This window comes from Syngnathus acus, chromosome 16 (assembly GCF_901709675.1).
Source record: "Syngnathus acus chromosome 16, fSynAcu1.2, whole genome shotgun sequence".
NCBI classification, from domain to species: Eukaryota; Metazoa; Chordata; class Actinopteri; order Syngnathiformes; family Syngnathidae; genus Syngnathus; species Syngnathus acus.
In genome coordinates this window covers 7,347,922-7,366,026 of record NC_051101.1, presented here as the reverse complement: position 1 = coordinate 7,366,026, position 18,105 = coordinate 7,347,922, and the positions used below count along the sequence as shown (strand labels likewise).

The window sequence follows — 18,105 nt, the reverse complement described above, 5'->3', positions numbered from 1 at the left end:
GCCCCAGGTTATATTGTTTGTGCATGGATCCACCCCCACCTCTTCTTTTTCTTAGGCTACTTGGTCTCAAAGGAGAGGTCAGGTCATGGTCAGGGTCATTCTCCCTTTTTTGCTTGCCTAGAGCATTATAAAAGAGTAAACCCATCAAAGTGTAGATTAACTACTCTGTAGTGGTGTGCGTATGGATTCCATCCTGGGCTGGCCTTGCCTCAGTCATGAATACACATAAGTATTGGAGCTTGTTCGAAGGGTCGGAAGTTCAAAGCGATAATCATGTTTCTGGGTTTGAAGTCTCACCAGCTCTGTTTGACATTGGCTGTGATGTTGCCCCTCGCGGAGCAAACAGGGCTGCTACGCTCACCCCCACGCTCTTAGCACACTTCAATCTTTGGAGATGGCCCTGAGGGTGCCTTTACAGGCCTGTAGGCTGCTGACATGCCCTAACGATCTCACAGCAACCTTCTTCCAGCATCATATCAGGCATTTCCATGCCATGCAAAGCCAAATTTCCTTCTTCCCATGTGGCTTTCAGAGGTCTGGCTATGTTATTATTGCTTTTATTTTACATAAATCGTTCTGTCTACAGCAATCATCTACGAAATATTCTTCACAAAACTTTTTACACTTCAATACGACTTGTTTTGAAAGTGCAGCGAAAGATGAACTAAGGTGGGGGAAACAACATCCTCATTAAAGCTTGTTTGAGAAAATCCAGATGGATGATGTTTTACAGCTTTTTTTTTTTTGTAACTTTTGTGATGTACATTTGACGAGATATCACACTTGTATTCGTAACACGCTGTCAAGAGGTGAGAATATGGTTAGTTTGTGAGAACTCTGGGATACATATTGTACCGGGTCAAGCAAGTGGCAAAGTCTGGTGGAGCCCATACAGATTGTTCCAGAGGCATCTGATTAATGTTCCTGCTGGCCTGTCTGTGGCTGAGGTAAAAACTTGGGATTGAAAAAAAACAACTTCTCCTCGCACCACAGCACTGAGTGCGTCGAGTTAGTGCAGCTTTAGGCAAACTGCAACAACCTCTTGTGTTCAGACCCATTTCCCTCCTTACTACAATCATTCTTCCTTTCTTCAGCAGCTTTTGGCAAGATAAGAACAAAATTAATAGCAGTAGTGCTAATGAAACTAATAAAGTGAGTGCATTTGGTTTGAAGGTGGACTAAAGCAAATTCATTTGAAAGGGCTTAGTTTCTCTTATGTTTTTATTGGTTGCTTTGATAGAAAAAGTAAAAAGTGCTGATGACTTTTTAATGTTTCTAGAATTGCTGGCATGCGAATGTTTTTACTGTGAATGCATCATTATCTTGGCAAGCAGTTAACGGGCTTTATGGGGAGACATCACGTGACTAAACTGCAAAACAACTTGTCGGACTTCCTGTGTGCATAGTGATAACTACAGGTGGATGACATGACAGGTTTAACCCATCCATCCATCCATTTTCTGAACCGCTTAGTCCCCACGGGGGTCGCGGGAGTGCTGGAGCCTATCCCAGCCGTCAACGGGCAGTAGGCGGGGTTTAACCCAAACATGGTAAATTAGCATTTTCTTTACAAGGAGCGGAGAGGGAGAGCATGCAGACAGCCGCTGACTATATTCTGTTATTTTGCCAAAATTGTCACAAGATTTTTTTATGTAATGTCAAACTTGAAAAGTACCAGCCCCCAATTATTGACTAGTACATTTATTACACAACTCCAGGTTATCACTCATTTAAAAAAAAAAAAACATATTGTCAGCGGAAACCGTAACGGCACCTGACCTTTCCACCGCCTTATGTGTTGCCGTGCAAATGGTCCATAATTCAGCAGCATTCAGGGAAATAAAAAAAGGTGACTTAATGCAATGATTGCTAGCAACTGTTGGCACAATATAGTATTTACGTGACAATATATAATATTTTAATTGACAGTAGTGAAACTAAAACCTTGCTGCTAATAATAATAATGATGCTGTTAACAGCATGGGAATGTTAACTTTACTTGCTTGCGAAGCCACAATATAGAGAATACCACAACATGCAAAACATTCGGACTGCCACTGATTATCACTGTAAATTTCAACTCCTTTTCAACTGCTTAATCTTCATATAGTAAAATATTCCATCTAGGTTTAAAAAAAAAAAAAAAAGTGACTCTGACATATCGAAACTCCATTTTTATGTATTCTCAATATGTACATATGCAATATCATATATCACCATCATGGATCATTTGGATCACTGTCAAATGTGTAAAGAAAAAAAAAACAGACACCAGGCATGACCCAAAAGGGTTGACAGGCAGATAGGTAAGGAATGAGGATGGAGAGTTTTTGGAGGAGCTCAGCTCACCTCTTTTCAATCTGAAGTGCTATTCCAACTTTTGTTTCCCAACAAATATGGATTTCCCTTTTTTTGTCCAGCAAAAACAGCAAGTGAAGACAATGTTTGGAGGGAGGGTGCATCACTCTGTATACCCTCCAAGCAGCACAAGCGATAGGATGTTTTATGCCATGGTATACCCGTAGCTCCCACAATGCAACGCTACCAGGAGGCGGTCTCTCAGAATTTCCTGGCTGGGGTATTCTGGCAGCTTCAGCATGTTGATACTGGAAATTGGGAGAAATATCAACAAAACATGGTCAGAATGATGAAACTCAGGACAAAGCACCTTTATATGCAGCTGGAGGACTGCTGGTGACATACGTATATCTTTAGATCAAAGACCTTCAAACAATTCGAAAATTAGACAAGATTATTCATTTCAAAAATGTTTCCACCAAAAATTATGACTTATAATTAGTGCAAAATATATTATTTCTTTTCCACATTTTCGGGGGGTAATTAGCTTTAAATGAGGTGTGTTTTGACTACATAGTCCAAACATTACAGGCATGGTTACCAAGTACTGGAGGTAGGCAGAAGGTTGGAGGTGTATGGCACGGCAGCAATAGTGAACTTCTGTAAACCGCTGCCTCCCATCAAATAGGCAAAGCCACCATGAGGAACCCTGGAACTAATAGTGAAAGGTGAAAGTGGGTCAAGGAGACTACTAAAAGAATCTAAATTTATTTTCTTCACAGAGAAGGGTCAATGGTGACGACAAACCTTCCAGTGACAAACTGAAGCATCAGAACTCGTTCCTCCTGGGTGAGACCCTGCACCACTTCCCAAAACCACTGAATACCACAGTAGATAATAAAGTTAGCTGGGCATTAACAGAAAATAGGAAACTAAAGGAAAAAAAAAAATCAAGTTTTTCCATTAAAACATCCTCCACACTTCATTGCCCATACTGTACTCTTCAAAAGCTTGAGCTAAAATGAAACATTTTACATATATGTATTCAATGTTGTCCTCTTTGTTCTATTAAAAAAATAAAATGCTACGACTACAACTGTTACCACTACTACTACTACTACTAATATATATATTTTCTTTTCTGAGGAATTAGCCCAAGCCGCATTGGTAGATAAAGAGCCCACCTGGATGACTGGCTCCTGTGGGTCGTAGCCACTGGTGTACTCAGTGTTTCTGTACCAATCCTGCACATCAATCTCTGGCATCCCTGACAGGAGGAGCTCCTGCACACAAGCGCAACATGCAGTGAGGGAACATTTATTTTACACAGTGTGGCTTGTTTTACAGAACGTATCATTGCCAATAATATGTCACATCCGTCTGCATATTTACGGAGCGATTCAGCAATCATATGAGAGCAACGTGAATCATTATGAATGATGCGACTCCGCTGTTCACACAGACAACAAAAAGTTACAGCTATGTCTTTCGGTCTAACAGTGGCAGCACACTAGCAACGGGATGTTGAAAGGAAAACGTAATTGCCCTCTGCACCTGATAACTCAAGCTTGATGTTGAGCTTCATCGCAAAGGTTGCAAATACTTGTGAAGTGGTGCGAAGAGTGACCCCGAGTAGAAACCCTGGCTGAATGCAGAGGTCAAATCTATTCGAAACCCAGACTGATTTCATGCTTAAGGTCGTATGTTTGGAGAATCCAAGGTCATTTCACCATCAACAATCTACAAAATGTATCATAAAGTTCACTACCAGAGGTGCAGTATGTGCAGAAGACCCAGCACGCTTTGGAGGACTGAACAACTTATTCACCTGTTTTCATGTTCACAACACCACCGACAGGACCAAAATCAATGCTACACTCGATGAGATGCCCCTTAGAATTACTCAGGCTGATGTGTGGCGGTTCTTTGACAGGCTTAATCCACATAAGGCTGTTGGTCCTGACAAGCTGCATCCAAGGACAGCTTTGAGGGACAGCGCTCCAAAGCTGGCAGAGGAATTAACAGACATATTAAATATCTCCTGCGCTCAGGCAGTCATCTCTGGATACATGAAGATGTAGGTCATTATTCTAGTTGCCAAAGAGTCCCAAGAGACTATCGTCACACTGATAGTCACAAAGTGCTTCAAGAGATTTGCCATTATCAGAGACATCACACAGCAAAAACCACTTCACTGAGGACCTCACCACTGCCCAGCATTCTGAGGGGAACGGACCACACCACAAATGCTTCCTCAGCTGGTTCTCAATGTACTCAATACTGAAGGGACGTGCGTGTGTATGCTTGAAATCCGACAATGTGTGAAATATTACTTGTGCCAAACACAGTACAAGTGTGTCTCACTGAATTCCAACAGAGCCAATGTAATGAAGGGAAGCGGCCACAATACAACCACATATTAACAATTGTTGGAGAACTGTTGTTCATATTAAATTAAAAACAAGACACCATCTCTGTGTGTTCATGGTTGTGACCTTATGACACAAAGTATTAGTGTATGGATCAACAACAACGGATTGAATTTCTTGCTAATTGGAATTGAAGAAAGGCAGAATGTGACCTTGCATTTCGTTTCAGATTGTCATCCGTTGCATAGTGCTGCAGGTAGCCCGGAATGATTTTGTGGTGTGAAACATAAAACAGGTTTCACAGTCAATACTTTGAAGAGGAGAAATGACAGCGTGACCGAGGTGTGTCTAACAAACGCAGGGTGGAATAATACAATTGATCCATCTGCGAGTGGGAACATTAAATCTGCCGACACACAAACATCTGATAGAGCTAAATAAGAAGGAGGGGCTTCAAGGTGACCCCAGCCTCCTGTTTCCACCCCCAAGCTAGGCATGGCTAATCAATCCCTGCATCAGATCAGATGCAAGTGGGACAAGGGGAACAAGGAGAATACCAACTGTAACGGAGGAAAACAATGAGAAAAAAGAGGCAAGGACAAGCACTTACCAATTCGTATTCATCAAAAAGCTGAATGAGCGAGGCTAGGATGAAAGTGTGGAATCCTTGCAAGAAGGCATTTATCTGAGGCTGGATGGCCCTTGTCATTCTCAGCTCAGTCACCAGCTGGACATACTCAGCCTGGCATGCATGCACATACACACACACACAAAACAGATACATGGACACACACAGACACACACACACACACGCAAAACATTAAAGTCTTTGGGAAATGTAGATAGACATGTGAAAGACACAAGGCTCATTGTTACTCTGCACATCACACAGCTCACACTTGATAGTACAGTGCCCTCAACAGAAAGAAAGTGGTACTGCCCATGTACCCAACTGTCAGCCCAACTACACACACATGCACATTATCTTTTGTGTCTTTTTGATTATCACCTCTAAGGTTCACATTGGTTGCCTGATTTTACTTTAAAAATAATGCAAAATATTTTGTAACTCACATACGGTAAACAATCATAACTTACATACATCTTACAATTACAATTATGCTCATTCTATGCATACATTATGTAAATTCCGCTTTCCCTACTCAAATCTTTAATTTAAAAAAAAAAGTGATAAGAAGAAACTTTTGCTTTTAGTATGCTGATGGGTTAGACTAGCTTGCGTATGTGGTTAACAGCTGTACCTTATTGTCCTGAGTCACAATAATGCTTGTGCCTCCTGGTTTGAGCGGAACTTCCTCCATGGCACCGAACACATCCGTTTCCACAGAAAAGGTGAGTTCCAGACCCAGATCGCTAATGTCATTGTCTAAAATCCACTGCAGGTTCTTCGCATACTCCGGATCAATGGATGACACATCCTGGTAATTCACTGGGATTCCTGAAACAGTCAAATACATACATGCCCCTAACGATAAGTCACATATGCGGTCATTTAAGTAAATCTAGACATTTGTATGACTGGAACCCTTGCAAAAAGTGGTGTAGCATCATTAGCATTTTATTCGCATAAGATGAACTGGCTGGAATTACTTTGTCCTGTAGGTTGTAGTCGTAGGTGTATCAACTGCTGCAGTAGTGTGGGATGTAATTTCTGCAATCTTAAAAATATGATGGACTACATAGATTTTTTTTTTTTATATTCATATTGTAAAAATTGCTTTTACCCAGGATGTGTTTGTAGAAGGAGCGGGTGAAATAGATATTAACCAGCTGCCTGTGATACAGAGCCAAACCCAAGATCTGGCCTGCAAATTGGAAGTAGTTCAGGTGGTCTGGGTTTACCGAGGAGTTGCTGTTGGGCTGGAATGTGGTCCCTGGAACAAAGCAAGTGCATCACTATACACCTTCATTCTACCTCGAAATGGTGTGCTTATCATAGTAAATGTTTAAAAAAACACTAATATGTACCATCAGCTGACTGAGTAAAAAGAGCGTAGTCTGGATTGATGATCTCATTGGACAGAACGTCAAACCATTCCCGGACAACACCCTGACCCTGTAAGACAGACAAGACGGACAGGCAGACAGATCACGCACCATGTGGCATCAGTGTTGATTTATAAACTGAGCACCAAGAGGGTCAATAAAAGTTTTCTTGCTCAAACAAACCAAGCAAAAAAAAAACACGTCATCATTCAAATACCCACCATCCCTTCCTCGCCATGAAAGCGAACAGCAATCCCTTGCTTCAGTTTCTCATTCGTAGACTTTGAAACCATCTCGCAGCTGCTCCGAAATATTGAGTCTGATTTCAGGATTCCAAAAGGAAGTTTACATTAAATGAGAGAACAGAAGAAATACACAGATCAAGAAATTCAAGAAATAACCCTGACAAGAACATTCACCTTCATGAGTCTCTTTCTTATATTTTGCCCTTCTTAAGGGAGTTTTGTTTAAAAAAACAAAGCTCATTGTGCTGCAGTGCAGTTCTACACCGAGCTATAAAATCAATACCGTACGTCTATTATTATGTTTTATGAGGGCAAAGCCTTCAAAACCCTTATCTTAAAACTGTTAATATATTTACTCAATATTGTGAATGAGTCCAAGAGCAACACATTTTATTTTGTTGGGATGTTACATCCATTTCTTTTTTTGCACCTCGATGGATGAGCAGGATGTCACTCTCATTAACTGGTCGATGAACCATGTCTGAGTCTGGCTGTCCGGCCAGAAGGTGCTCGTAAAACCACTCACAGCGATCCTTGAAGGGCTGCAGTGGAAAGCACAAATAAAATATATCACAAAGCACTTCCCCCCCATTAAAATAACGAACATTTCAAATCAGTTTCAGATCTAAGACTCTGGATTTTCAGTTTCAACTAACAGCCTGGAAGGAGTTCATTGTTGAAATACTCCTCTGTAAGACAGAGTTGAAGCTGAGCGTTATTTGCATAATGTATGCCTTTGTTCTCTAAGTGGGAGAGTTAGAGTGAAGGGTGAGCCTGGAAGAGAAAGTTGCTTTTCCTTTTGGGCTGTGAGGCGTATCGAGAGAGGAAGCAGGTAAATCAAATTTACCATGTAAAAATCTGTAATTAAAACAAGGGCTTGCTCCCAGGTGAGCCATAATCTTCACGTAACAAGTACTCAGTACTGCAGATCAAAAATGAATAAGTGAGTAAGTGAATTAAAATAATAATAATTTAAGAAGCCACGTAAAAAGAACTTTGGGTAGGGTAGGGTAGGGGTTTGTATCAGTACAAAATTATTTAGAAGTGAAGACAGAAAACCTGTAAGGTAAACCCTCTAAAAGACAAAGATAGTATAGTATAGAATATATAGTATAAATAAAGAAATATTATTAGATACACCAAAACATTATACGTAAATATTAGTGCTATCGAGCGACTTTGTTTTTTTAAATAATTATTTGTGCAATTCTCTGAATTGCATTTATCAGCGTCTATTTTCTACAAAGCTTGAGACTGGTGATTGGATGAGAAAGTTAAGAGGGTGGGTGCAAGGAGAGGAAGACGTTTGCATGGGAGAGAGCCTTGCTCATGGAAAAGAGCAGATGGTTGAGCAGACTGCTACTGTAAGTTCTGTAGAAATGAGTCCTGAAGAAAATCTTATCAGAATGGAAGCTGTTTCAGCTATAATAGGGATTGCCACATTGATTTTTATTTTAAATCTCTTTCTTACCTGGCCCTTAATGATATGCATAAAACGCGACATCAGCTCTGGACATTCCAGCAGGAAGTGAAAGTGGTTAAAGATTATCTTTGGATTCCTATGAGGTGGAAGCACACATCAGTAAAGACAGAAACAAGATATTAGGATGTGAACTGTGGGGTGAAATGACATCATTTAAAGTAAATTGATTGATTTTTTTTCAATCAATAGCCAGGCTCTTGGCACAATGAGGAGTTTGATGTATGGCTTAGTTCTACACTGACTCACCTGTTTACAAAGCACTTCAGCACCTCATCGTGCTTGCAGACAAACTCAATGAAGTGAGGGGATGTCATTCTGGGTGAGGAAAGAGAAGTGATGAGTGAGAAAGGGGAGCAAAAAGGACAGCAGCAACAATTCTGTGGCAGCCTCTGCTTTCCAATTAAATATAGATTACTCATCTGAAACAGCCAAATGTCTACAATAAAAATGATGAATTGCCATTGCAGACAAAACTAGACCAGACTCCTAATCAAGAGCGGGGTGAAAAAAACAAAAACAACAAAAGCAGGAAGACACGCGTTTTATTCTGGCTGGCGGGCGGATCAATACTGGAATTCCATCGACTGTTAATTAAGTATACTTAATGATCTAATGGAGCATAATTACAGACTGGGTGAACGTTTAATGTTATAATGTGTGGAGATAAATGTTAGTGCAAACAAGAGGGTAGACGAGGCAACTCCGAGAGAAAGAGGAGGAAAGAAATAGCAAGAAGTAGCAAATAGTGAGAGTATTCTGATTGTACCCTAATGTACGGTATTAGTGTGGCGATACTAATTGCAGTAAAAAGAGTAGTATTGATCGTTTACGGAATACAAACTTTAAACTGCACATCAACTACGAGTTTTTACACTCTCCTAAGAGAGCCATAAAAGGCCTACTGTTCAACATCCCCATTTTAAAGAGCACAACACTCTGCTAATTCTTTCTAACTTGAAAAGTGTCCAGTCTTTAAATAACCATCCCCTGTGGCACAACAGTGAATATGTAGTAATGATTAGCTCCTTACAGTGAATAGAACTGAAACAGTACTCTTCATTAGCAACAACAACTGCATTCTACATGAATCTGAAGACTCTACATTAAGAGATTCATTGTTGCACCATAGGATCATTTACAACAAATGTACATCTGCAATGTGGTCTTTAAAATGATCCAAAACAGCGTTTGGTCATGCTATTTATTTCATGTTAAAAACAATCTATTTTATTTGTAGTATATAGTCTGTGCATGTACAATATGTAGTCTCCCCATATTATCACTGCTATGATAGAAAACACAACCAGCCATTGCAATTTATATGCAAGTTGATAATCACATCACATGTTAAAATTAAATGAATCTTTTTGCATATACTCCTCAAATGCACAGACCAAGCTCACCCATCTGCTTTCATGACGGATTATGTATGTGGCCATTTTTACACGAGCTAATCTTTAGCAAATCCAGAACTGCAGTTCAGTTCTGCTTTTTCTTTTGGTATATGAACTTTTTTGTAAATTGACATATTTGATTTCCTGTTTTGGCTTTTTACATCAGTCTAATTTTTTTAATACCAGGTATAATTAAATGTGGTATTCATGTTTTCGGGAGTTGTTCAACTATGTCACCTAAATAAGACTGGAGCATTTCCAATGTGTACTTTTGTACCACTAAAAGTACCCTACAGTAAAAGCCATGCGTCTTGCCTTCTCTATAGATTGATAGTCATTGCAGTAGACAAACCCTTGTGGCATCTGGCAAGAGCAGCACATGTAGAAGGCCTGGATCACAGCACTGAGCCGATTGGCTGTCATGGAGATAACGTCTTCCCCATCAGCATACACTTCTGTTTCCATGACAATCTGAGGGTCCAGGGAGGCGGGGTGCTTTGGTGTGGTGCTTGAATGATCGACTTCCCGCTGTTTGAGAAGCAGGGAGGCTATCTCGCTGTTGGAAGAGGTGCACGAGGGGTTCCTGTTTCTGTCTAGTTCAGTGGAGATCAATACGAGCCACTCGTCCAGAGAGTGCCAAAGCAGCTCCAAGGGCTGTAAACACAAATAAAACGCAAGAGGTGAATGAGATCAACATAAAATAAAGCACAGGGAAAGTTTAATAGAGATATAAAAGAGGAACTGATTTAGCCTTCAGGGTATCTTCAGGTATCACAGTTGAATTTTAGCCTGAAGTAAATTTTTCATGTTATCTGCAAAATTATTAAGGGCAATTCAAAGGGAAATCTTTCTCTATTAAAGGCCACTGTTGAAACATTCTCAATATTTACAATGACCTGAAGATTTCCTGTAATGCAGCACCACCCCACAAAATTTTTAAATATTTTTGCAAATATACAGCCGAGGGAGGGGGGTGGGGGTTATTTGTAATCACCCTTCAAATTAATGCAATGGCTGCTTTGGTCGTTCAATTTAACTTAATAAGGGAGCGGTGTGACTGAACAACCAAACACCATTGTTTTACTAGAATTGGGATCTATTTTTTTAATGCATATATAATATCATATTAATTCTTATTTCAGGTATATTGAAATAAAGACAAAATAGCAATGTGTTTTAGCAATGCTTCAAAAGTCTTACAGCAATTACTGATGATGTTCTCGATATTATCGGAAAGTTTAATCCCCAAATAAGAGCGGATTAGATTAGATGATTAGAATTGAGGAAAGAATGACTCAAAATGTCAACGAGTTGGCACAAAATCCATAGATTTACTTTTAGATAGACTTTTAATCCCTCAAATGCAAGCATTTTGCAGTGACAAATAAGGAAGCAAGACTGCCGCAGCCACTAATTTGCTAGCTGCTTCAATTTGATTTGCCACCTAGCTCTTTCATCTTAAATTACACCACTTGTCTGAAATTTGAACATGTCTAAATTCATTCAATATATTTCAAGAGTGAAGAAAATATGTAATTATATTATGTGCATGTAAGAGTACTATCAGAGTATACTTCCAAAATATAGATTTCTTTTAACTACAGTGTATGTCTGTGAATGTATGCGTGTCTAAAAATAAACGTTTAGGTTTGCGTTACTGTGCACAACAGGGGGAGCAGTGTGTCTCTTAGCACATTCACACTGAGATGATACCAGTGCTGGTACCAGAAAGCCAAAGCAAAGCTCTGTCATAGATCAAAAACATACATGACCAAATGTGTTTCTTGTCTGCACCGCAGTGTATTTGGGCCAAGGACCTGTGATTCACTGCTAGATGCTTTCGTAAAAAATAGACGCTAATGGGTCTGACAAGTCGTTAAACATAGCTTGAACAACACTGCTCAATTGGGAACGCTGCAAAAGTGGTTTGTGAGTGTGTGTGTGTGTGTGTACACCGTTAGTTTAACACATTATTAAGGTAACCCCCTTTCAATGCCATTAATTTTTTTAATAGTGGGATTAAGGCTCATTTTGTCTTAATACGATTCGTACTCTTTTGACTTGCAAATACCAGTGACCAAAGGTTTTACAATCACTGATCAGCTAATGCAAATATTGGTGAACATAGATGACAAAAAGAAGCAATTTGTGCTTTTTTTCCCCTCAATAAATCTGAGGGTGCCCTAGTAAAAGAATTTTTCATTAAACAAAAATATTTTCGAAATGTCGTTGCTTTGCCATAAGACGTGTATTGCATTAAAACAAAGGGGAAACACCAACAAATGGTTATTTATAAGCTGTCCGAGACCCTTGAACGACAATGATTGTATTTCGCATCTATTTTTCAGAGGTTCTTTGAACGCTAATAGAATCCTTAGTCAGATAGAGTAGTAGCAATCATATAAAACAAGGAAGACAAACTCTTGGGTTAGGCAATAGGTCATTTGGGGTAGTAGAGATCTGTGATGATCTGTGATGTCTTGATTGACGGCTTGCAATTACATTTTTAAATGACGCCGATTGATTTTTAAAAGAGCTACAATGTTGCCCGTATTGCCTAATCCAAGTTGTATTTTCAAATTGTTGTATTTGAAATTAATACAATAATTATAGATTCAAGAGAAAGGAGGGGAAACCAAAAAGCCCAGTTCGTTGATTGTATGAAATGAACAATTCCAAACAATGTCAATATATTCATATTCACAGATGAATTAAATAAAAATAAATGAAATGTCCATGGCTCACATCTAATACAGCAGAAGCTGTCCAAGTGTCTTTTGGAACAGCATCCCCTTGTCTCATACGCATCTGCAACCAGCAGTAAAATGCAACCAGATGACATACCATATGATGACGTAGATCAGAAAACTGGTAAAATTACAGGGATTGTTGGCAATGGAATCGTGAACATAATCGCTTTTCAATGTCCAATGGTCTCTAGCAAAGAAATGAATCAAACGTTGAGTATATGAATGTGAATAGTAGTAACGACTTCATAAAACCAATCTGGATTGGAAATTAAAATCAAGCATTTTCTCCAACCTATTTAATTTTCTTAAATGAGTTACTTTTTTTAAGAAGAATTAGTGGATCATTAATAAGTACAGAATGTTATTTTCAACCTTGCAACATAAGGAACAGTATACTCTTAGACAAAAAAACCGCAAAGCATGCACATTCTTTTAGACTCGCATTTGGTCATGTTACACCAAAATCAGATTTCTCAAATGTTCTTGGAGGTCTGCAACTTGTCATCTTTCCCCAGCCTCAGTATGAACGTTCATTACAATCTAGCAATGCAGTGTTAACAAATGAAAGTGCTTTACTACCATCTATAGGTCACATTTATAATGACACGCTCATACACTTGCACACGCATGCTGGCCTTGAAGCACATGTCTATGACAGCTGGTATGAATTGGCCAAAACTTGACAGATGAATGTACACCGTACCACCACACCAGTACAAGGTACCAACCTTAAAGACCTGGCTACGGGGAGTCTTGTTGCCATTGTAGCCCATATCATTGCCATTGTTGGGTGACGAAGGACCAAGGCGGAATACGTGGCAGAAAATGCGAACAATCCTCAATAGACTCTTCATCTGGGCATCGTAGCTGCTGGATAAGCTGCGGAGGGAAACAAGTACAATGTTTATGACGCTAATGATAATTTGCCGTATACCGTAATCGGTCAAATAGTGGCCGTATTAATTAATTGACTCATTTGTAAACAGCACCAATCGTTTATTTGAACAAAGCTAGGGATGGTGCAAGACATGCGGCTCTCCAGGTTACTATGAGAAAGGACTCTACCTTACTTTACATTTCGATGCAAGTGTCTTTTCATTCTCCATTACTGTTACCTACATGTTTATGCAAATTCAAGTGAGCCTCACATGGTTCACACAGCAAGAAACTATTCCCATTATCGACTTCAACTACATGACTACAGTGAAAAAGGATAAATCACTGGTGAGTCTCGTGCTGTACTGCTGCTATGATGTTATGCAACTTACAGAACTCATGCAGATATTGGCATAGTGCCAACCCGCATGCAGCAGAATGATGGAGTACATAAAAATCAGTGCGCACGTGAATCGCGTTAAATTGTACCACTAGGTGAGAAGTTGGCTAAAAAAATATATATATTTATACATTTCTTTTTTAAATACTCAGGGTGAAATAAGAAGGTGTCTATTTGGTGATAGGCATTTTGTTTAAATGACTCCTCTGCAACTAACAGAAATTTAATACAGGCCAGTAGTTGACCATACTGTATGTACACAGTAGCTTTCCTACAGTTAATGGCACAAATCATAAGAGCTGGGCTTTACTGTGTGTAACTAATCACCAACTTAAGGAGAATATTTAAATGTTATCAATGGTCAGACCACAACTACAACAGCAAAAGCCTATTTAATGTTTGAGCGGAAGGATGCGTTTCTAGGAGAATCAGAATATATTCGGTTTGATACGAACACAGCTATTGATTTTCGTGAGTTTAAAAATCGTACCTCAGCAGCTTATGTCCATTAGTGGTGGCAACTTCAGCCAGACTTGTCAAGATTCTCTGATAATTACTGTCACTCTGCTGAGAAACATGCTCCAAAACCTGCCTGAGCTACACACATACACACATTTATTCAGGCATGATGATGAATCAAAAATCCCCCTCCCCCAAATTTTTCAAACCATGTTCTCTTTTATGTCATCATTCTGTGTCATCTGAATGAGTATCTGGAAGAGTCTGCTATGATGCTGAATGAGGATTTCGCAGGTCTCGCCATATCCTCCCTTAAAAAATGTAAAATAAAATGCACAAACAGTAGCAGAGAAAATGGGGCACTACAGTAGGTACGAATGCTGACCTGCACGCAGAGATCGAGAGGAGTGACCCCATTCTTGTCAGCAAGGTATTTGGCTCCACGAGAAAGCAGGATCTGTGCTGTGTCTCTTTGGCCATGGCTGCAAAGTTGTTTGAATATTAAGGTTAGTGTACTTAACAAAAGTGAAATCTTTCTTTTTTTGTCACTAAAGCATTTTAAACAAGGCTATTATTTCCAGCAGTGCGTTTTAACAAGATTAAAATGAATTTACGGTTGGCAAACCTGCAGGCAAAGTAAAGCGGTGTGGCCCCTGAGACATTTGGTCGGTTGATGTTAGCCCCACTGTCCAGGAGGCACAACACGGTCTGACCAGACATGACACATCAATCAGACATGGGAAATTTTGGAGAAGTCTTATTAACAATGACCACAGATATTAGCTACAAATGGTAGAATTCTAAATAGTGCTATGTGAGTTGGGTAAAAATATATTGGGTGGCTGCAAGAAACATTTCAAACTTGAAAGTAGCTTACAGTTTTGTGTCCATTCTGACAGGCCACATGCAAGGCAGTTTGCCCCATGGCATCTTCAACGTCCACGTTGGACACATGCTGGACAAGATCGTAAAGGAGCTCAGTGCGACCGTTCACGGCCAACCAGTGGATCTAAAAGCAAAGTGGTGGACGACAACAGACAGTCATTGAGAGAGCTCAGACAATTGGTGAGGACTTGAAATAAAACTTCAGTTCATTGCGAAACGGTATTGACCACTCACAGCAGTCAGTCCCTCATTGTTGCAGATGTTGACATCAGCGTTATATTCCAGTAGTTTGCCCATACATTTCTTCTGGCTGAAAGAAACAGTGGGAGATCAGATTCCGACAAGTCTCTATATTTTTAATAGAATAACTACTTCGTTTATAAACGCTTCAATCACAAACTGATTTGCCTTCACCAAGTAATTCATCTGGATCAATACAGTAATTATTTATTTGAATTCACTGTTAATTCAAACTTCACATCTTCTGTGTAAGCAAATTAAGAGTTTCGTATTGACGCTAGACAGAATTTTTTGTTCTCATATTGAGATTCACCTCTTTTCTCTTTGCTGCACCATATTTACAATACTCCACCTGTTGGCTTTTCCTTTTCTCTGATGGAGGTGTTGTACTGTATAGTGTGTTGTTTGTTTGTTTGTTTGTTTGTTTGTTTGTTTGTTTGTACACGCAATTATAAAAGATACAATTTTAAGTCTAATGTAGAGTACAATTTCTGAACATTATTTGGAGTATGAATAATTTAGGACATAGGACTACCTGTTCATTAAACAGAAGTGTAATTAAACACATTTAGAATAATTTTGGACTTAACCATAACGATTGCTCATGAGCAATTCACAATCAGAAATTCACAGGACTCAAACACCAAAGACAGAGTCTTACCCATTCCTTGCAGCAAGATGCAGTGGGGTACAGCCTGAGATGTCCTGGTAGTTTGGGTTGGCACCTCGCTTCAGCAGCAGAACAAGACACTCCACGGATCCACAGCTATGCCCAGACAAAATATATGGATCAGTGGACGATTGAAACATGACGATACAAAAAGCACTAAACTAAGTCCTTAAAAAAAGAAAACAAATGTAATAGACCGCCTTGTTCCTTTTCTCACTTTTTCACATTCCTTTACCTTGCACAATCAAACTTCCTTTAACATGCCGCTCTTTTGTAATAATACACATTCATCTCTATAAACCACTAGTTGCAAATCGATCGTACCAAGTCAAGCCATATTGAGCCTAGTATGTACTGCGCAGAAGAACAATGCAATTTGACAGAAGAAAGAAAATCTTACTTGGCAGCAATGTGAAGCAGACTTCTCTTCACACGTCCAAAGGCATAGTTTACGTCAAACTTGGAGTTCAGTAGCAACTCTGACACTGATCTTTGGGAGGCAGGAGGGGACAAGTGGTTTGTCTTTTGAGGTAACAACTCATGTTCTCGACTTCAGTGTGACCAAAGATGGCAAAATTTAAAACAATAGCGCTAAAATGGGCAAACATATTCAATGCGGCAATGCAATAACGAACTGTATGAGAATTTGATATGTGTTTAGAATTCTCACCTGTGTTGGTCAGCCATAACCATTGGCATTAGTGTGTACACTGCAGTTTCATTATCTGCAAGAATAAAGAAAGGTGAAGACAGCTGGAGGAAGCAATATTTTAAAAACACAATTGTGTGAACTGATTGTTGACTAACTGCATGTGAACCAAATGGACCCCAATCAGGAGTTGCAATGGTGATTAAGTCTCGGAAGGTTTGTGGTTAAAAAAAAAGAACATTTCGGGTAAGGGATGATGTCTGGCTATGGCATCACAGCAGAAGAGATCACAGAGATCAAAATCTAGAGAGTTGTTTACAAAAAATATTCCAGAAATGACAAAACATGAGGAAAAGGTTTTAGGCGGAAACACGTCAATCTAAAAAAAAAAAAAAAAAACCATCTCACGCATTTTATATATAGACTCTCATACTCACTCACACTAGACAGACAGTTCATTAGGTACAACAGTTGTATCCCCCAAAAATCTGCTTCTAGTTTTGTTTTGGTGTTTATTTGTTGCCACTGACAGTGTAAAACCAACAACTAGATTACAGATCATACATCTGGCATTCATGTACAGAGTAAGCAGCAGACGGCCAGTGCTACCTCCGCCAAGCGTCAAAGCATGTGTGTTACCTTCGGGGAGTTCCACAGTCCTGGCCCGGCGGAGGGAGCGGGTTAGTCGGTTGAGCTGTACGTTAAGCTGCTCCATCGCCCGTTCCATCATAGGTGGACAATCCGCTGAGAGAAATTGGGGGGGAACCACCGTGTTCCCAGAAAAATCTATTTGATGCAAATTCGAATACGTTGTCCCCGGGCGACACCCATGGGCGCTGCGGGCGTCGGCTTTTTTCCTGATACAGTACACTGCGTTACTGTAAACTCATTCTTTCCCTTCAGTGTTGCCCTCCTTCACGCCAACGTTTATTGCACACTTCCATACTTCCTGTTATGATGACGTTTGACATCGTAGTGTTCCCTGGGTAATGTAGTCTTTTATTGTTTCTCAGTTCAGCTTCTCACATGGTGGGGGGGCGGAGGAGGAATCGAACCCGCACCCTCTTAACTGTGAGGCGGACGTGCTAAATGGTGCTCCACCGAGCCGCCCCATTATTATTATTACTATTATTATTATTATTATTATTATTAATAATAATTATTATTATTATTATTATTATTATTATTATTATCGCCATCATCACAACATTAAACAGAGATCAGCATGAGCATCAATGAAACCAATGATTCAATTACTTTGAAACATTGATTTGTCGCTTTTGAAAAAAAAAAAAAGAGTTTTAAATAGGAAACTACTGTAAACTGTAAAAACCCAAGCAATTCCAGAAGTGGAGAATCATGGTGCCTGTAAAATGAAGT

At 39.6% G+C, this 18,105-nt stretch overlaps 1 protein-coding gene across 2 annotated transcripts; it reads right to left on the bottom strand.

Moving 5' to 3' along the window:
• Positions 1–1,605: 1,605 nt before the first annotated feature.
• On the bottom strand, positions 1,606–17,678 carry hace1 (HECT domain and ankyrin repeat containing E3 ubiquitin protein ligase 1). Of its 2 annotated transcripts, XM_037273933.1 has the most exons (25): positions 17,365–17,678; positions 16,747–16,801; positions 16,477–16,566; positions 16,068–16,172; positions 15,401–15,476; positions 15,159–15,290; positions 14,907–14,989; positions 14,667–14,763; positions 14,491–14,592; positions 14,313–14,419; positions 13,275–13,425; positions 12,542–12,604; positions 10,149–10,450; positions 8,649–8,717; positions 8,391–8,478; positions 7,350–7,461; positions 6,896–6,993; positions 6,657–6,744; positions 6,413–6,562; positions 5,930–6,126; positions 5,278–5,409; positions 3,483–3,581; positions 3,106–3,176; positions 2,900–3,013; positions 1,606–2,606 (listed from the first exon to the last, which is right to left on the bottom strand). In XM_037273933.1, exons 1-25 carry the CDS (start codon positions 17,453–17,455, stop codon positions 2,504–2,506), a joined length of 2,775 nt encoding a protein of 924 aa, XP_037129828.1. In that variant the 5' UTR covers positions 17,456–17,678; the 3' UTR covers positions 1,606–2,503. The 2 variants fall into 2 exon arrangements, with proteins under 2 accessions (XP_037129828.1, XP_037129829.1); XM_037273934.1 differs by lacking the exon at positions 12,542–12,604.
• Positions 17,679–18,105: the final 427 nt, after the last annotated feature.